We start from the raw sequence: 20,356 nt of genomic DNA, 5'->3' as shown, positions 1-20,356 counted from the left end.
CTACAGAATATGAACTTTTGGCGCGCAGCAGCCTCACGTCTATTGCTTGTCCATATTCTTTGTTCAGGATAGGATAGTTGCCAAATCAACCTGTTCACTTTTAGAATAATTTTATTCTAAACTTTTCAATAATTTTTGTAATTATTTTCATTCTATTAATATATTACTTACAGTTTTAGACGATTTCTTTCTCCAGATAAAAAAAATATGACTTTAATATCTCAGTATCTTAATCCTTTTTTTTAGTTTCTCAGTTTTAAAAATGTTATTGGGTAATAAGGTATATAAATCTCAAAGTGACCTATGACCCCTCATGAGAAACCAAACTGAATCATTTTTATCATCCTCAGTATTTGAAAGCCATAATTAGAGGATGTAACAAGTAGAAATTCTTTCTACCCCTAAGAAGAATATACAGCTGTTCTAAGGAAGGAGGAAGTCAATAATTGAGTACAATTTACTATTTGCTAATTGTTGCTTAGGGAGGCAAACACATTACTCAAATTAAATTGTATCGATTTTCTCTCTTTCAAAATATATGTTCCATCTCTCTTGCCCTACTGTCTTTAGAACAAAAAATCAGAAGCCTCATAACATTAAGTGGTGAATAACTGGGTCAGAGAAATAGAGTTCACACAGCAGAAAACATGTTTTAGATAAATAAAAATATGTGCACACATGCATAATGTATACTGTATACCCACTCAAGCACATAACATATACCCTCTAATACACATACATGTTCAGTCATTTTTATCATAGTTTTTAATCAAGTAATTCTTCATATTATACAACCTTTAGTTGAAAAAACTTAAAAACATCATCAATTCCTTAGGGAAAGGACATTATAATGTTAGACACTCTGCTTATTTTCTTATGAGGCACAGCGGTACAGTGGGAAGATACTTCTTAGTTCAGTCTCAAACTTGATTTGTTAGCAAAAATGCCTTAGGCTCTTCACCCATAGAACAAGAACTAGAATTCTGCACTAATTTGAATGGTTACACAGTAAACATAAGTCATATACAAAAACCAAAAATGTGGAAGCATCTTGCAAACATAATGGTGTTATTAATCATAAAAAGGATCTCAAATCTAGCCATAATTACATCAACTATCTCAATAATTCAGTTACTTTTAGCTTAGCTCTAACAAAAAAGCTTAAATGTACGCAGCTTAATTGAATCTCCATCTACTTGTTTACATTAATTCAAATATTAATGTATTATTTTCCTTTTTATGTATTATATGTATTACTTGGATTTTTGTCTTTCCAAATAATTCCCAAACAGAAAATCCAGTAATATAGCTTTGTACTCTTTTACAGTTCCTTCCAAAATTCAAGTTTAATTTTATATGCAGAAAAAAATATATAGTACAAGTTCAGAAAGTCCAACACAAAAACCAGGATCTGTGGCTAAAATGGGAATTACTCTTAAAATTACAAAAGGATTCTTTATCTTACAAGTGAATTTATTTTGCAAAGGACAAAGTCACAGTGGTAAGCTTGGTCATAATTCAGAGAAGGATCTGAATCCCAGTCAAGATACTTCCTAGCCGTGGGACTTTGGGCAAGCTACTTAACTTGTCCAACATCAGTTTCTGTATGTAGAAAATAGGGGTAATATCCAACTTTTCAAAGATGAGGCAAGAATCAAGTGGTATACTAGTACATAAAGTGCTTAGCATGGTGCATGGTGAATAAAATGTACCTAAAAACATTATCTATTATATAAATAACTTTACATACTTATAAACAGATAAGGAAAAATGAAGATGACCAATGGGACAATATTAACAAAAATTAATGTTTAATTTATGTTTTAAGTAGCACATTTTGCAACGTATGTACTTCATTCAAGCATTTCCTGCAAAATAAAACCTAAGCTACTTGTGCCTTACTAAAACTCAAGAATCAGAATGGCTGCCCAGGCTGGTGTGGCTATGGGGATTGACTGCCAGCCTGTGAACCAAAGGGTCGCTGATGCTATTCCAAGTCTAGGGCACATGCCTAGGTTGGGGCCCAGGGCCCCAGTAGGGGGTGTGCAAGAGGCAACCACACATTGATGTTTCTCTCCCTCCCTTCCTGTCTAACTAAAAATAAATAAATAAAATCTGGAAAAAAAAAAGAATCAGAATGGCTAAGAATGACTTTTAACACAAAAACAGTCTTAAATGGCATGAAGAATGTGTCCCGTCCTGCTTACTATACAAAAGATGAAATAAAAATGAATAGTTCTAATTTTTACATTTACCCAATGGCTCATCTTGTGTACTTGTACTATGGAAAGATGGGCAGTACAAACAGGAATCAGACTGAATGGAAAATGCCCTCCTGGCTCAAACAAAGGGAAGAGGAGCCCCCTTCTCTCTGCTAAGGGAATGGTAGCCCTAGCACCCTCCAAGAGAAGCCTCAGGAGGCACTGAACATGCCATGCAACAGAACTCGTAGGAGGAAAGGCTTTAACTTCAGTTATGCCAAAACCCCAGTCACTTTTGATTTTCTTTACATACTAAAAAAGGAAAAACCCTAAAATTATTTTCAAATGTTTAACATATGTAATTGTTTCATTATAATATAGCTTGTGAAATTCTTATCCACAGACTCAGGAGAATATCAATCTTCCATGCCTTATAGGTCTCATTCTGAGTCTTTCCTTGTGTACTTACACAGGGATTTGTATGGATCCAGAGATGTGTTTTGGGAGAAAGTACTGTCCATGTCTACTGCCTATAGCCTTGCAGAAATGAGCTGGTTCTTCCCCAGGCCAAAACACAAATTACTATTGAATGCCAGAGAAAAGGCCTATGGATTTCTTTTCAATCAACAATACAGAATAATAATGACATTTCCAGTTCTTGCCTCTGATCTTAATTTTCAATTATCTGATTAAAAATGTTCCCGCAAAAAGTTAAAAATAACAACTGAAACTAAAAATAAAACAGAACAAAATACTTGGTTATGGGACCAAGGGGGAAATCCCAGAAGGAATTACTAGGAATAGCTGCAGAAATAAGCTGAAAGGAGAGACTAAATTTCCTCTTTTTGTTTAATCATCTACCCTCCCTCCTCATACACCCAACCCTCATAAAAAAAAAAAAAATGCAACCACAAGAGATGGGCGGTTTTGATATTATTTTCAAGTTTCACTTGGGGAAGAAAAATCACACAGGTAAAGTCTAATAAGGCTTTTCTACCTGCTCCTGTGGCATACAAAGCCACATGATTAGCCAGTTAATACATCTGTAATGTCAGCAGAAAAAAATAAATGTGGCAGTTTCCAATGACAAATTGTAGGCATAAAATCTGGTTGTGGAATGACTTCAATGTCACTTACAGTCTCAGAAAAAGTTTAAATTTAAAGTTCCTACTATAACCCCTTTATCTTATTAGAAAAAGTCCAACAGGTTAAATGACTTAGCTAAGGCCACAAAACAAGGAGGTGGGAAATTCAGGACCAGTACCCTTGACTCTCAATCAAGTGCACTTTGCACTTTCTGCAAGCAAAGTAAATGTGAACAAGGAATGCACCAGTATTTCACTTAAAAATAGCAATTATGATAAAGCAGTGAGGGTCGGGGGGAACCTAACAACAATTTGAATTTTTGGCAATGGTACAGCAAAAAACCCTGAAACTATATTATCATTTTAAAATAATTAGTCATAATTGAATAAAGATATTAGTTTCATTAGTTTTTTTCCCCACTTACTGTTTCGTATTACTTGAAATTCTAGCTTCTACTACTAGTAACAAGCATAATTTTCATCAGAGATCTAAAAGAGATCTTTACTTCTGTCTCAAGAGCACAAAAGGGTCAAGATACGTGGTGTCCGTCCAGCAGTCTTGGTCTCTTCTGTAACGATACTCATACAAACACTTCCTTTTGTATATATTTTACATGCTGGCCTCAGTATACATCTGTATCTTTCCTTGAGATCATCACTCAGGTAGTCATAGCTACTTGAAGAGTGAGAGAGAGACAGGGCGACTTTTGTCTGGCCTACTTTCCAATTGTGATCTGTGTCTCCCTAACCAAGAATTCTACCTGTACCTTTTGGCTCTCTGAGCAGCACCAGGGTGGTTGACAAGAATAAGCACCTTGTGAAAGGAGCCAAGGAGAAGTGGTGGGTCCATTTTCTAAGAAAGATTGGTGTGATGTGAAAGCACCAGCTATATTCAAAATAAGAAATACGGAAAAACACTAGTCATAAGAACTCAAGGAACCAAAACTGCATCTGATGGTCTCAAGGGTCGTGTTTTTGAAGTGTGCCTAGATGATCTGTAGAATGAGGAAGCTGCACTTAGTAAATTCAAACTATTACTGAGGCTGTTCAGGGCAAATTCTGCCCACCTATTTTCCATGGCATGGATCTTACCCGTAACAAAAAGGCATTCCACGGTCAAAAACTAGCAGACCATGATTGAAGCTCATGTTGATGTCAACAGTACTAATGGTTATTTACTTCATCTATTCTGTGTTGGTTTTACTAAAAAAAAAATGCAAAAATCAAATTCAAACACCTCTAATGCTCAGCATCAACAGGTCCACCAAATCCAGAAGAAGATGATGGAAATCATGACCTGAGAGGTACAGACAAATGGTCAATAAATTGATTTCAAATAGCATTGGAAAAGACATAGCAAAGGCTTTCCAATCTGTTTGCCCACTCCACGATGTCTTACAAAAATCAAAATGCTGAAGGAGTCCAAGGTTAATGAGGACAGCTCATGGAGCTTCACGGCAGCAGTTCTGGAAAAGCTACTGGGAATGAGACAGGTGTTACAGTTGAACGAACTGATAGATATGAACCCCAGTCCAAGAATCTGTTTAAACTTCAGACTTAACAGTGACAAACAAAAAATCGTATTTGTGATTTTTAAAAATTTACCTTTATTTTGGTTTCAAGGCTTTCTTTACTCATAAACATCTTTTCATCCCCAGATGGATTCCACTTCCTCCCACCCTTGACTTCCCTTAAACAAAATACAAGGGGCTGTGAAAGAAAAGGGGCTTCAGAGGCACCCAGTGTCACCCTCTCCCCCACTGCAGAACATTAGACCTTCCAAATATTCAAAGGCATGTATCACGTTCTCTTCAGTCTCTATCTTTCAAGCGAACAATAATCTCAAAGAAAGTCAGAATAAAACATACAGGGAACCATGAAATTTATCCTAATCACATCGTTTCATACTAAAATACAGAATTTATTTAACTGAAATTTTCTACATAGAAACGAAACACTCTTTTTAAAGCACTGAGAAGTGTAACAATAACTTTTCTTAAATCTAAAGAAAATATAATTTTAAAAGTTAAAGTAATTTGATCAGCTGTCCACTGCAAGTGTAGACACAGAAGAATGGCACCGTTCTCCCGGACTGTAAATGACACCTGGGCACAGGTAAACAAGAATCTGACTCCCAGTAACGGCAGGTCAGGTTACAGTCAGAGCGCCGGATGCAAATTTCTAGCTTTTTGAAAGCTGTTTTACTCTACAGCCTTCTAAACTAAATTTTAAAAAATGGAGCATAAACTTTAATAAAATGATCATTTTCCTGAACATTTATTAGAAAAACTCTAAGAATATGGATTTTAAAAAGTTATTGAAAATATCTTGGTTTTTAAATCATCCTTGAAACTTTGTAAAAAGTGTATGTAAAAATACTAATGTTTTTGTCTAGGATAGATCACCAAATCACAAAGATTCTCTAAATGTATATTACCACTATTTCATCACTTTCCTCAAATAATAAAATATAAAAGCTATATACTTCTAAATGTATGTAATACTAAAACAGCACAAACTCCCTCCACCCCCAAATAAAACATTCAAATTCATATGAATGTAAAGGGGGAGAAAAGGTTACTATATAATGCCAAAATGTACAATTTAAATCAAGGGATAAGCTTATATGTAAATAAAATTGTCTGGTACACCACAAGAAAATGGTGAGAGACTGTTGCCATATTTTAAGTTCACCCACAGGAGAGCCTGAATCAACGCCCAGCTACATGGTTACAAGTGAAACTCACTCTGGGTGCTCAGGTGAACACTACCACCAGAAAGGAAAGCTGGTAAAATAAATTAAAATAGCATAAAAGCTGAATCTAGTCAGTTTCTGAGTTAATAAGCACAAGCAAATCAAGAGTCAGTTAGGAGTGGTGGGGTGAAAATGGAGACAACTATACTCGAACAACAACAACAAAAAAGAGAAACAAAAAAATAAAAGCGTAATTTTGGGGGGAAAAAAGAGTTAGTTATAATCATTGCCATTAAGAAAGAGAAGCAAAAACACTGGATGGGGGTAAAACACAGGAATGATAAAATGAAAAAAGAAAATTAAAAAAAGGTTTTTTGCTAATTATGAGAGTGCCTTGCACAGTTTTTGCCATGGAGATTAGTAGCATATCAGATAATATACCAAATAACTGCAAAAGGAGAAATCCTTTCTGTGGATTATTAGCTGTGTGGCCTTGGAAAATAGTTACCTTTATGAACCTTGTTTTCTCATATTTAAAATATTAATAATATTAAGCACTGTTTAGAAGATTAAATGAACTCACATGTAAAGCCTTATACAAAATCCTAAGTAGTAATTGTTATTTTGATGCTCAAATAATATTCTCTTTATGTATATTTTATAACTATAAATATAAACACGCATATGTTTATACTTATGTGTGGATAGATAATTTAAAGATCATTCAGGGAAGAATCAATTAATTCTCAATGTACTAGAAAAATCAGCCAATTAAAAATTCAGTATGCTCAAATTGTCTAGCTCATTGAAAACATGGTAGATACATGCATAAACAGGACATGAGCTCATTAAGATTTATACACAAATTCTCTCAAAAAATTGAAGAGGAGGAAACATTCCCAAACTCATTTTAAGAAGCTAGCATTACCCTGATACTAGAGCCAAAAAAGGACACTAAAGAAAAAATTACAGACCAATGTCCCTGATGAACACAGATGCAAAAATTCTCAATAAAATATTAGTAAATGGGATTCAACAGCACATGAAATGATTATACACCATGATGAAGAAGGATTTATCCCCGTGCAAGAATGGTTCAACATATGCAAATTAATAAATGTGATACAACACATGAATAGAATGAAAGATAAAAATCTTATGATCATCTCTACAGACGCATAAAAAGTATTTGACAAATTTCAACATTCATGAAAAAAATTCTCAACAAAATGAATATAAAAAAATATACCTCAACATGATAAAGGCCATACATGCCAAAATATAGATACAACCTAAGTTTCCATCTACAGAGGAATGAATAAAAGACGTGTCAACACACACACACACACACACACACACACACACACACACGAGAAGGAAATCCTGCCATTTGCAACAACATGGGCGGAACTTGAAGGCATTATGCTCAGTGAAGTCAGAGAAAGACAAATACTGTGTGATATCACTTGTGTGTGAAATAAAAACAAACAAACTGAACTTGGAGAAACAGGGTTTTAGGGTGGCTACCAGGGGATGGGGGATGAGGAAAAAGAAGAAATATTGGTATAAATTTCCAGTTAGAAGATAAGTAAGTTCTGGAAATCAAGTGTACTTAATTATGATTATAGTTAGCAACAATATATTATATACTTGAAAGTTGTTGAGAGTAAATATTAAATGTTCTCTTCACCACTAAAAAATAACACTAGTTATATGATGCGATGGAGGTATTAGCTAATGCTACAGTGGTAACCATTTCCCAATATATGTGTATCAAATCAATACAATGTACATCTCAAACTTATAAAATGTTAGATGTTAATGATATCTCAATAAACCTTGAAACAAAAAGGCTAGCATACATACAAGGCCTGTTTAAGGTATATCAGTAGATCACAAAAGAGGAATTATAAGCAAAATCTTTCAAAATGGCAATATGTAGTCTTCAAATAAAAAGAGTGTAGGGTAGTTTAGAGAAAAGTAAAACAGTGACTACACTAAAGCCGAGTCGGCACACTGGGCAGTGTTTTTAATGGGATGTGCTATTTCCATCCTGGTCTTCCAGGCTCTGGAGTAAGGCAGACCTGAGTCTGGATCCTGGCTGCACTCTGGAACCCTGAGGAAATTACTTCATATCTCTAGGCCTTAGTTTCCTCACTATACAGTACAGATAGTACCCACCTTGTTGAGTAGATTAGAAGAGATAATGAAGAGTTAAATGAGATAACATACATCTATGTCTGATTCAATAAATGTTAACTAATGTAACTTAAGGGATGTCTTTTTATAGTTTCAGACAATATATCAAAGACTTGGTGACCATAAAGATATATACTATGTATACTAAAGATAATATAACATACAACCCATTCAATCCGATATAGATTTTATTCAAATATGAATATAAATTATTGTAATTTTTATTAATCAATATGAATAAATTCTTATCATTTTGTTTACCTTAAACTGTATTTCCTTTATAAATAAAATTTGGTCATTGGGTCAAATATTAGTCATGTTGATCAATTTGGAGCTGGTTTAGCTGTATACACAGCATTAGCAGTGACTCATTTACTTTTCTTCCCTTTAATGTGTCTAGCTCAGAACCTTAAACATGGGAGCTGCTAAATGACTTGCTCATAGTAGGTGCCCCAAAGAGCTGAACTGAATAGATTTTCAGGTAGCACACACAAAAAGTACTGTTCAAAACTTCTTTTACAAATGACAAGTATTTACTTATCCACTTTCAGAAAATGTCCAGTAGCATTAATGGTTAAACTCATGCGTCTTAGAGACATAAAGACCTCCATATGAATCCTGCCTCTGTACAATAAGATCTACGGCAAGTTAATCTAAGCGTCTTTCTTTGTTTATGAAATTAGAATAATAAGAAATGTGATGTATTTAGCTGAGGGCCCAACCCACAGAACTCATTCATGTAACAAGTGATTTATACCAAAGTTCAGATAAAGCAGCTTGAGAAAGATCAGTGCACCTGGACTTGTGGGAAAAGTATCCATTTTTGGCATTAAAGCTGACCAACACACATAGTGTTCTCTCACAAATGGGAAAACACCTCAATACCAGCCTTAATGACTCTACAGCAACTTATATTTCAAACATATGGATCTTTTCTTCTTTTATAAACTTATATTCAGCACATATAAAACTTTCACATTGAAAACACTTTATAAGTAAGCAGATTTTTTGGAGGATATAAACATTTTAGAAAATAAGTATACTCATGGAATGCATTTAAAATTTGTGTTAACAATTAAAATGAAAATCTATTTGCTTTGAGCAAAATGGTACTGTTCCTAAATTAACCTACTTCGTGTTCTGCCATAACCTAAAATTTGCTGATGCAGCTCTGTTGTGTAATGTGATACAGCTTCTGAAGGAAAATAAAAATTTTAAGAGAAAACATTAAATTATTTGAAAATTCATATATCAGAATAATTAGGCATTCTTGCATTTTACTAAGGAAGGTAAACTAAAATATAGTGAGCTATGCAAATTTTCATAAAGTGATCATGACCTCAAAGATAGCATTTATTTTCAAATACTGAAAAAATATAGTTTGTGAACCTATTAAGAAATGTACCTTTTACATAAAATCATGACTAATCATAATTATCAAAATAATTATATTTTTTACTTTGATTTTTCTCCACTGGTGAAAAATTTAAATGATGACAAGATATAGGTTATTACCTTACAACAGTTTCTTTCCTTTTTTTATCTTTTGAATAAAATCAGGGATTTTCAAATCATCTTTTATTTGTATATATTCTTATAAAAATTACATTAGAGGAACTTTTGAAACAGCTGCAGTTAAAATATGCCTATAGTATAGAAATTTATAATTAGTATTTCATAATAGCTTTTTATTGGAATTGGCTGACTGAACTATTATAATTTTAAACTTCCAAGTTCAGTTAATGCAAATTTCAACAAATTTTCAACAATTCCTTTTTTTTTTTCCCCCCCAACAATTCCTTTTACATAATAATACTTCAGCTTTGGAAGATACAATGGGTTAAAAATTATACTTTTTCAGTTTATATATATGTAAATACAATTGAATATATGCATGTATTCATTGTATGTGTATGTATATACATACATATATATACATACACATACAGTTTCAACAAAAATTTATGCAATCAAAAAACTCAAAACTCTTACTGGCAATATTTTTGACTTATATTTCCACTATCTTTAATAATTTAAATAACAGGAAAGAAAACACTTCTATTACTACTTACAGAAAAAGGAATGCATATGAGAAATGTGTTCTGCAAAATTTCATAACATTTATTTTCCTACTTATTTTCAAGTTTGCAATGAGGCTTAACCAAATAGAAAAATGTTAGATAATTAAAGCTATCAAAAGGCTTAAGTTAAACCAAACAGAAATTGTAAAAATCACTAACCCAAAGCATGCACTGCTCCTCTATGCCTGCTGGAGCGCTTGCTTGTTTTAATCACACCAACAGCACTTTCTTTGAACTGCAGCTCACAAAAATTTGCAAGAAATTTTGCCATTTCTTCTGTAATAGTATCCAGGTAAGTTTCTTTAATGAATTTCACTGTTGAGGATGGAGCTAAAATTTCATGCAGTGTATTAAAATCCTCTTTTATCAGCGAGTATAACTTAAGCATTGCACTTTGGTATCCATGAACTATTCTGTCTAAATTCGATTCTCTGCTGTAAGAAGGAAAGCAGTTCTGCAGAACTTGAGCCAACAGTTTATTCTGTATGCTTTGATACTTGAGTATAACTTCTGATTCTGGATAAAGAAACAAGAGTTGTCGTAGGCACTCACTTTTCAACAAATTTTTTTGCTGCAAACTGTTTATTTCATTATGGCTTTGTAATTTGCTCACTAAGAAACGTCGAAGATGTAGTCTTATATCATCCCATATAGATACTACATCCATAGAGGAATGATCTTCAACAGAATGAAGAGAAGTCCCAGAGAGGACGTGGAGAGAGGGTTCACTCAGAGTTGATGGAAATGAAATGCTGCTCTGGCAGGAGAGGTCCCAAAGTAAATTCAGTATCATTTCTTCTTGATTTTGTTCATTCTTCAACAAATCTTGCTAATAAAAGTAAGTTATAATGTTAGAAATGTGATTCACTATAGGAGTGACAGAAAAATATTATTTCTACAGTCATATAAAATTTCATAATTCATTTTAAATCAGAATACTCTGATTCTCTTCAAGATTATTTTAGTACTTACAATGCAACCAATTAAGATATTTTAGAATGTTAGCTAGTGATAAACTATATTTTCAATTCAATTTCTAGACATACAGACTTTAGCCCTCGCTGTTATCCAGCCCTTGGTATGACCTAGGCATTATAAAAACTGCAACTTAAACATTCCTGAGAAATAAAAATTTAACACATTTAAAGACTTTCATTTAAATTCCATTTTGAGAGTCATGTTAAGAAGGATTTTGCTTTGGAAATTAATCTGAGAATATTTCAGTTCTCTCCAAAGAAATAACTCAAAGTGGGGAAACAACACTTTCAGAATCATTCCCCAAAAGATGATATGAAAGTATCCCTTTATACTTTATACTTTCCACAGTGACAAAAAACAATGGGAGGTGTAGTTATGAATAGCAAAGGGACAAAATATTACTCTCTTTTTGGACTTTGTACACATTCTCTTTACATGCTGACTTTTTAAATTACGTCTACTTCAGATAATACTGAAATTAGTTTCAATTCTCTAGGTAGCAACAAGCTGATTATAAGAAAAATGGATGCAAAGTTCAAGTGGCATAAAATAAGACTGGTGTTGACATTTTTTATTGATAAGATACCACAGGTATTATGTGTGATTCTGAATTAGGAACAACTCCTAGACACATCCCAGAAGTTTGCTTTAGGTCATTCTAAGCATTGTCATGTCTAGTTTAATATTGTATCTGTGATAAATAATACCCAATATCTATACAAAATTTTATTATAGAAAAAGCACTTTTCCATACAGTTTCTGGCTTATTTATCTTGAAAACACTATGACACAGGTCTTTAAAAACCCAACCTACAGAGAACACTAAAGTGCAGTCTAAGTTCCTTTCCGAATGTCACAGTCAAGTGCAGAACCCAGCATGGATCCCCCGCTTCACTCTCCTCGTCCTCGTGCACCTTACTGCACTCTGCAGAGACACAAAGTACACTGGCCTTGCTGAAGCTCCTCTCTCTTTCCATGTACTTAGTCTTTTGATATTTCCAGAAGAGAAACGTCCTTAGATAGAGTCCAGAAAATCAGTATTATAGTCAATTGTATAAAGCAAGTGAGTCATATTAGTGCCACAATCTAGGGTTTCTTTAAATCAGTCAACAACTGTAAATATTTGATCAAGCAAAGTATAATAGATTACAGAGATTTAAAATATGAGTTTAGTCTGATTGCTTAAATTTTAAAAATAACTTCAGGATAATTGCCATAATGAGGACCTGTTTCTTATTTAAACAGCTAGATAATTAATAAATAGAAAATTTTCTATGGAAAAAAACAGTTGTATGAAAAATGCTGTTCAGATTGACAATTTTATCATGTGAAAACTTGATAATAAGGTCATTTTAAACTGTATCTGTTTTGATAATGTGGTCTTTCCTCAAAATTACATGATCAATTATGTAAAAATAAATCCCTAGGTCTCAAACAAGGCTATCAGTCTAATGAATTTGAGCAAAACTAAGGCGGCCTTTGCCCTGCAGTGAATAGAAAATGACTTATATGTGACAAATTAAAAGATAATTAAAAGCTTTTGCTTTTAATTAAATGAGAAAGCATCATTACATCAATATTAATGAAATTCAATACACATGGCTCTTAATAGAAATTAAAGGAATAACTATATCTATATTTATTCTTCAAGGCTCTACCTTCAAGAGATAATGGGTGAGAGGATTTTCTTAAAAGAATAAGGCTTCAGGGCACATAGTCTTCCTTTCTCTTCCTTTTATTACTTTGTAAACATTAAAGAGACATCTGCAATAACAGCCAAAAACTATTTGCATCTGATTCTGTCATCCTAAGCCATCTACAACCTCCAGATATTTCCCACATTTGCCTTAGTCAGTGTTTGATGTTCAGACAAAAATGGTGTCCCCTTTTTTCCTAAATTAAATCAAAACCATAGCTACAGAAACACTGCTTTGTAACACTTGTGCTGTTGCTCTGGGAAACCGTTTTTGCAAGCTAGGCACCCTTGTAGATATAGGAGTGATGAAATAAACAAAACTTTATTTAACATAGAGGGTGGTCAGTATCAAGAAATAAGCAACATAATAATTTTCCACCAATGGACAATAGTTTCATATAAAGTGCTGCCTTGATTGAAAGAACTGGACATGACTGCCGGTTGGGGATAAAGGGAATGACAGACAAGGCTACTTAATAGGTAAAATCAATGGTGATCTTATTATGCTTAATAATGAACACAGAGAGAAAATGACTAGTTGTGGAGGAACACAAAATGTAATAAATATAAACTTTTCTGGTAGACAATTGTGGAATATACTTTGTGATAAACATTAAATCACAAATCCCTCAGGAGTTATGTTTAATCTCTACTTATATAAAACTTCATTTTATTGATAAACATCATAGAAAAAATCAAATCGAATAGCTCACTGGCGTCTATGGAGTGCCACTGGGGACACAGAAAGAGAACAAGACACAAACCCCAAGATACGGCAGGCAAACACGGTCTCTAAAACAAATATCCACAAACAGAAACTGAATGAACCGCATTCCTTGTTCCCCCCCCGCCTTCACTATAAAGCAAAGGTATTTTTTACCAGTATTTTGAGAAAGTTTATCAGATCTCCATGTGGAACAGAAGGTGACTTAGATGAATTATAGTTATTTAACCACTCAAAACAGTCAGTTGTTGTCTGCAGCCGCACATCTGGACACTGTTTGTTAACTTCACACTGTATTTCTTTAATGCAATGTTCTAAGCTATAAAAAAAAGAAAAGAAAAAATGATTTTGGGAAGAAGTAGGTAGTAGCTCTGTCTCATAATATCACAGGCCCTGAAATGTTTATATGGGTACCTGGTTGCACACAATTTACAAAATTATAAAATGTTCATATGATATGGAAATAATAACAGAGAGTCTATATTTTCATTCATAATTGAAACTGAAAGTTAAAATTTTCTGGAAGTTTCATTTCAAATGCAATAGAGGAATGATATAAGATATACAGCTGCTCAGAGGTAAATTAGAAATTATTTTGTGTTAAAACAAAAATCAAGTACAGATGCAATGAAATAATGGCCTTCTGACAGGCAGTGGATAGTAGGCAGAGATAGGATACTTTTGATGACTGAAGACCAGAAATGTACATTATCTACAAATAGGCAAATGGTATATAAAATTATGGAAAACTTCAATAAATGGAATATTAAGAAGTGACAAAGCAGATACAATGAGCTAATAATCTTAAAAGTTGAAAAAGATACATGCTGTTACTATATACACTGTTACCATACACTGTTACTATAGCTGTTACTGTATATACACTGTTACTATAGCTAAGTACCTTTTCCTGCCATCGAACTTTACTCCAAAAAATAAAAACATACTGAAAATTGCATATACAAGAAGACTGGACAGAAATAAAACATAAGGTTAATAGCAATTATCTTTGAGTGATAAAATTTGAGGCTTTTAATTTTATTTTTCTATATTTTCAAATTTTTTAGAAGTAATAAAATTCTTCATTCACTAAATAAATGGGGAAATGAGAAAATATGTCCAATATGCACCTGCTTCTAAAGGTTCATTCAAAGTATCCTCAGCTCTGATATGAAGCAGATATACTATGTTATTTTACTTTTTATATAAAAGTCTGTTCATCCATGATACAAATCTTTGTGGGGTAAGATGGAGCCACACGGATATGACATATTACTACCACCTGATGGCAGCATATCTAAACTGCGAGAAAGCTTATAAAAAGAAAATTCATTTGAAGCTGAACCTCTTAAAACCAAAATTTACAGCTATGTATTTGCCTCTTAACAGTATTAAGAAATATTTGTTATTAAAATTTTCCTACTGTTTTTAAAATATCATTGCTATTAATTATAGAATCTATGTGACCAAAAATGTAGGCTTTGGAAACCCAGCTCTGATTATTAAAATTGATGGCATATGAAACTTTTCAAAATTCATCAGGTATGTGTTATCTATAAAACATACACTGTAAAACTCTAAGAAAGGCTTTTCAGGAGACTTCTGAGTGTGAGTGAATTCAGACTGAATTATCTTCAAACAAATACATTCTGAGATTCAGAGAGCCTTCTCATGAAAACAAAGAACTTAAAAGAAGAACAATACCTCCTTTGGTCACTCAATTTCCTCATGAAACAGTTTTATTCTGGAATGTCAGTTCTAAGTCTAACATGAGATTGGAATATATTTTCTTAACTTATGAAAGCACCTCTACAGAGTGAGAAACAGGATGCCCTAAACAGACACCTTGCCTTCAGGGGCCTTGTATCAAAGGTCTTTATCGCAGCACCCTCAGGTGTGTCAGTCCGTGAAATCTAAATAGATTACAGCAGTGTGAATTGCAAAGGCTCCCGTGGTTAGTCTGCCTAAGTCTGTTTCAATTAGGACTCAGCTTTTCGGCTAATCTCTAACATCTGAATCTGGGTAGAGGCCAATAACTACAATTTATAAATACAATAAAGCCTATAGAGGGCTAGATATTTTACCAATTTGTCCAAACACTGATAAAGGGATGGAGCAGTTGCAGTCCCTCATTGATAGAACCTAAGACAGTTGTCTTTTAAAAGTATTTTGTCACAATTTAAAAATGTCAGAACTCATTATCTGCACCTGATTTGGTTTTTAGTTGGCTAAATATCTTGTCATTCTACCATTCAACACTGTCTATACATCTTGTTTTCAAAGTGCAATGGTTTGAAGTCTAGACATTTATTGCCTGATTATTATTCAAAATAAAATTTTTCAAAATTTAAAATGGGTGTCTTTCATCAGATACATTTAAATCTCTTCATTAACATCTAAAATATATAAAAAGAACTCATATAACTCAACAGCAAAACAAAACACCAGATACAATTTTAAAATGGGTAAAGGAACTGAATAAACACTTTTTCCAAAGATGACATAAAAATGGCCAACAGGTATATAAAAAGGTGCTCAATATCACTATCATCAGGGGAAGGCAAATCAAAACCACAGTGAGATACCTCCTTACAAATGTTAGGATGGCTATTATCAAGGAGTCAAAAGATAAGTGTTGGCAAAGATGTGGAGGAAAGCGAGTCTTTGTGCACTTTTGGTGGGAATGTATTGTAAATTGGTATAGCCATTACAGAAGACGGTGTGGATTTCCTCAAAAAATTAAAAATAGAACTACCACATGATCCAGCAATTCTACTTCTGGGTATATATTACAGGAAATAAAAATTAGTATCTGAAAGAAGTACCTGCACTCCCATGTTCATTGCAGCATTGTTCACAGTAGCCAAGATATGCAAACAACCTACATGCCCATCAACCAATGAATGAATTAAAAAATTTGGCAAAATACACAGTAGAATATTATTCACCCCTAAAAAAGAAGGAAACCCTGCTATTTGTGACAAATGAATGAATCTGGAAGACAATGTGCTAAGTGAAATGAACCAGACACAGAAACACAAATATCACATGATCTCACTCATAGGTGGGATCTAAAAAAAAAAAAAAAAGTCAAACTCATAGTAATAGAAAGTAGAATGATGGTTACCAGAGGCTGGGGGTTGGAGGAAAAGGGAAGACACTGATCACAGGGTACAAACTTTCAGTTATAAGATGAAAAGTTCTGTACATCAGGTCTACGATAAGGTGACTACAGTTAATACTGTAGGTATGAAATCTGCTATGAGAGGAGATAAGTAATCTCACAACACACTCACATAAAGATAGCTATGCGAGGTGATAGTTATGTTAACTAGTTTGATTGTAGTCATCATTTTATAATGTATACACATCTCAAAGTATCATGCTATATACCTTAAATGTACATGATTTTTATTCATCAAAAAAGTAAAAATTAGTGCCCATGGAAAAAAAATAAAAATAAAAATGAAAAAAAATAGAATGAATGTCAGTTTGGTATATATTATGACAATTTATCTTCCTTAATTTAGGTCAAAGTTAAATTAAAAATTAATTATCAACCTCTAAAACATAACTTTTTTATATGGTAGTAATATTTTTATATACAGTAGTAATATAGGGATAGTAATCTTCGGTGGAAGGAGGTCTAGATATCCTTAGACTTAGATAAGGCAGATTTTAGTCTAGGTTTTCTGAAATAACATGGTACTTGCCTTTATTTTGGTTTAAGTGTTTTCTGTTTAACTGTAAGTTGCTTCAAATCTTCTTTAGAAGCAAGGTCAGTCATGAAAAAATAACCAAGGTAATTCAGCAAATAGAAATACAATTAGCACATTTATTGTTAGACCCCAAACATTAGGCCAAATAATGTAAAGACATAAAACAGAAGCAGAATCTTTTCCCTAAATAGTTTATACCTCCAAATTTACACCATTTGTTGGATTATTAGCAAGGACTTTTTAAAGCATCTTTTTAACTTTATTTGTAATATTAAAACCACTGAAAATATCCTAAATGACCAACATAAGGAAAATGCTTACTTAAGTCTATTCTGCAGAACAGAGTCATGAAATAGGAAAAATATAGCTATCAACATGGCTGAATCTAACAAATACAATGTTGAGGGAAAAAAGTTACCAATGAATACCAACCACGGTGTGATATTATTTATATGAGTTGGAAAATATGGCTACACAGTGTTCCGAATTACAGGTATAGGTGGTAAAAGTGTAAGGGAATGTGCTGGGATGAGCAATGTCACCAAATCCAGAGTGGGGATGGAGGCAGGATGAAACTGCTGAGAGGTGTACAGTGACTTTTCACAGTACCGGTAACTGGTAACGTTTTAGTCCTTAAACTGAATAGTGGGTGCATGAATGTTTACCATGGTCCTCTATATGCCTTTTCATATGTCTCAATATTTCTTAATAAATTTGAACCCCAAAGTACTTTAATTATAATAACTCAGAATTATCCAAGTTAATGATGTATGCAAGTGGATTGCATTACTGAGAGTCTGTATGTAAATCAATTTATGAAACATTTTAAAAATGCAATATGCAGTATGCTTTTTAAAAGGTTATCTGTGGTAATTTTCCCATTCACACCTAGGTTCCTTGAGTATAAAAATTGCTCATTGAAAGAATGCATGTTTGATTGATACTCATTAACTGAATGGTGGATATGTGTTAGGCACTGTGATCTAGGGATGCAAACATGAATAAGACAGGATCCCAAACCTAAAGGTTTCCAGCTAGTGAGAGAGATAAGTAAATAAATGACTACAGTATAGTAAAACTTGGTAAGGTGTGTGTATAATATGCTAAGGCAATGCACAGGAGGGATCTATTAAATGTCCATGTGGGAGGCGTAGAAAAGGCTTCTCCTAGTAAAAAAAAACATTATGTGCAAGGGTCTTAATACTTAAAGAAAAAAGAAAATTAATGGAATCACTGTAGTTAGAATCCCCTGACCCTTGACCCCTGAGAATTCAGTGTTGATCATTTAATCTTAATGTTCTGTCACTTTAAAACTATATTTATTTGGATAATAAAATATGAATTTACTTTTATGCTCACAACTACATTTATTCTTATATGTATTTCCGAAGGAAATACTGTACTACTGTACTTCCGAAGGATTGAGACGTCCTACAATTCAACAGACATAACTGAAAAACAACATTAGCACAAGAGCCTAATGATAGGGGGCTGGTGCAGTTGAGGATAAGGAGAGGAACTGAGAAAAAGAGAATAATTATGACATAAAATCTTAAAATTTAAGCTTATTGTAAAAGCTCTTTTATAATTTAAAACATATAGTCTTTATTATTCAGCCACGAAAGAGTTAAAAGGGAAAAATATGTTTCACTGGTAAAAATTATGAGAACTTTTTTTAATGCAAAGGTTGTGGAAAACATACATGTCTGCTTTCACAGAAGGTTAGAATTTTTATTTTAAAATCAGGATAGCAGTGTCATGACAGAGATTAACTATTATTTTTATAGTATGGGAAATTAAACATTTGAATACTTTTGTAATGCTGTTACATTTTGATGATCTTATTTATACTTCTTACCCAGAATATACATTCAGTCTAAGGAAAAGGCTTTTTCAATTCAATTATATGTTTAAAAGCACAAAGAAATAGTTGTGAGATAAGAGTTTTCTGGGTTTTAGTTAAGTCTCGCTCATCTAACTAGATTACTAAAATTCCATGGAAATAACAGGTAATTGATAGTGAAGAGTGCTGATGTATAAAATCTAGTGTGTAAACTATAAGCAAGCCATGAAATAAAAGCTCATTTTCCTGAGACAAAGATATTTCTGAGCAATATTTTTAAAGGCTGAGAAAAGGATTCATAAAACAACTACAATGGCTAAAATGTATAGTAAGAAATTAAACATTTATACTGAACTGTTTTCAGTTTCAGAGAGATTTTGGTTATTTTAAATGTTTTACCTATATTTTCAAGGAAAAAACTCCCTCAACACCAGATCTTGTTAACACCATGTCTTTAAATCTTTCTCAAATGTATCCTCCCCTTCCATTTTTATCCCAAAAGACTGGGCTCAGATTCTTAATCCCTCATCTGGACTACATTAATATCCTCTCAAGATTCTATTATTAACCCTCCTTTTGTTCCGAGTTATTGTAGGAGGAACACAGTATGAGAGAAACTTCTGAGTCAGGACCCTCTGTAGTTTGTTGCTTTATACCACCAATCCTCACCACAAAGTCTTAAGAGTCTCTTAAATAGTCCAGATTGCTTTAAGAAAGTTCAGACCCAGTGTGTAGCTATGCCAACCTGCAAAATCTAAAGCGCTTTCAACAGAGTCAATAAATTGTGAAATACTCTCCAAACTTCCAGTCAATGGCAGAGTAGTCCTGGCTCTACCACGGTGAGCTGGAACTGACCAGAGTCAACCTGCACCATATCCTGAGACACAGTTAGATCTCTCCTTCTCCCTCTTAAATTTATATCTGACTTGCAATCACTTTTCACAGACTAGTTATGAGTCCTAGACAGACGTGACACAGGGCTTTGTTAACATTCTAAAAAGAATTTTCCAAAAATGTTCAATAGAGACATAAAGACATGACAGTGCATTACCCATGACAAGCCAAAATGAGTTACTGTTCTTTCTTTGTTATCTATGGAAGCTTGTCTAGTCCTCTGAGGACAGTTACTGAAGTT

At 33.3% G+C, this 20,356-nt stretch overlaps 1 protein-coding gene across 6 annotated transcripts in view; it reads right to left on the bottom strand.

The window, feature by feature from the left end:
• The window catches only part of KIAA0825 (KIAA0825 ortholog), a 381,528-nt gene that overhangs the window by 296,061 nt on the left and 65,111 nt on the right, over positions 1-20,356 (bottom strand). For all 6 annotated transcript variants that reach the window (XM_045197837.2, XM_053911865.1, XM_053911868.1 and 3 more), the window contains 2 exons: positions 13,816-13,978; positions 10,421-11,090 (listed from right to left, as the gene is read on the bottom strand). In XM_045197837.2, coding sequence (XP_045053772.2) covers positions 10,421-11,090; positions 13,816-13,978 — 833 coding nt within the window. The remainder of the gene's footprint in view (positions 1-10,420; positions 11,091-13,815; positions 13,979-20,356) is intronic.

The sequence above is a fragment of the Desmodus rotundus genome, chromosome 1, assembly GCF_022682495.2.
Source record: "Desmodus rotundus isolate HL8 chromosome 1, HLdesRot8A.1, whole genome shotgun sequence".
In the NCBI taxonomy this organism is placed as follows: domain Eukaryota; kingdom Metazoa; phylum Chordata; class Mammalia; order Chiroptera; family Phyllostomidae; genus Desmodus; species Desmodus rotundus.
Note: the sequence above shows the minus strand (reverse complement) of the source record. Positions and strands in the feature narration are given on the sequence as shown.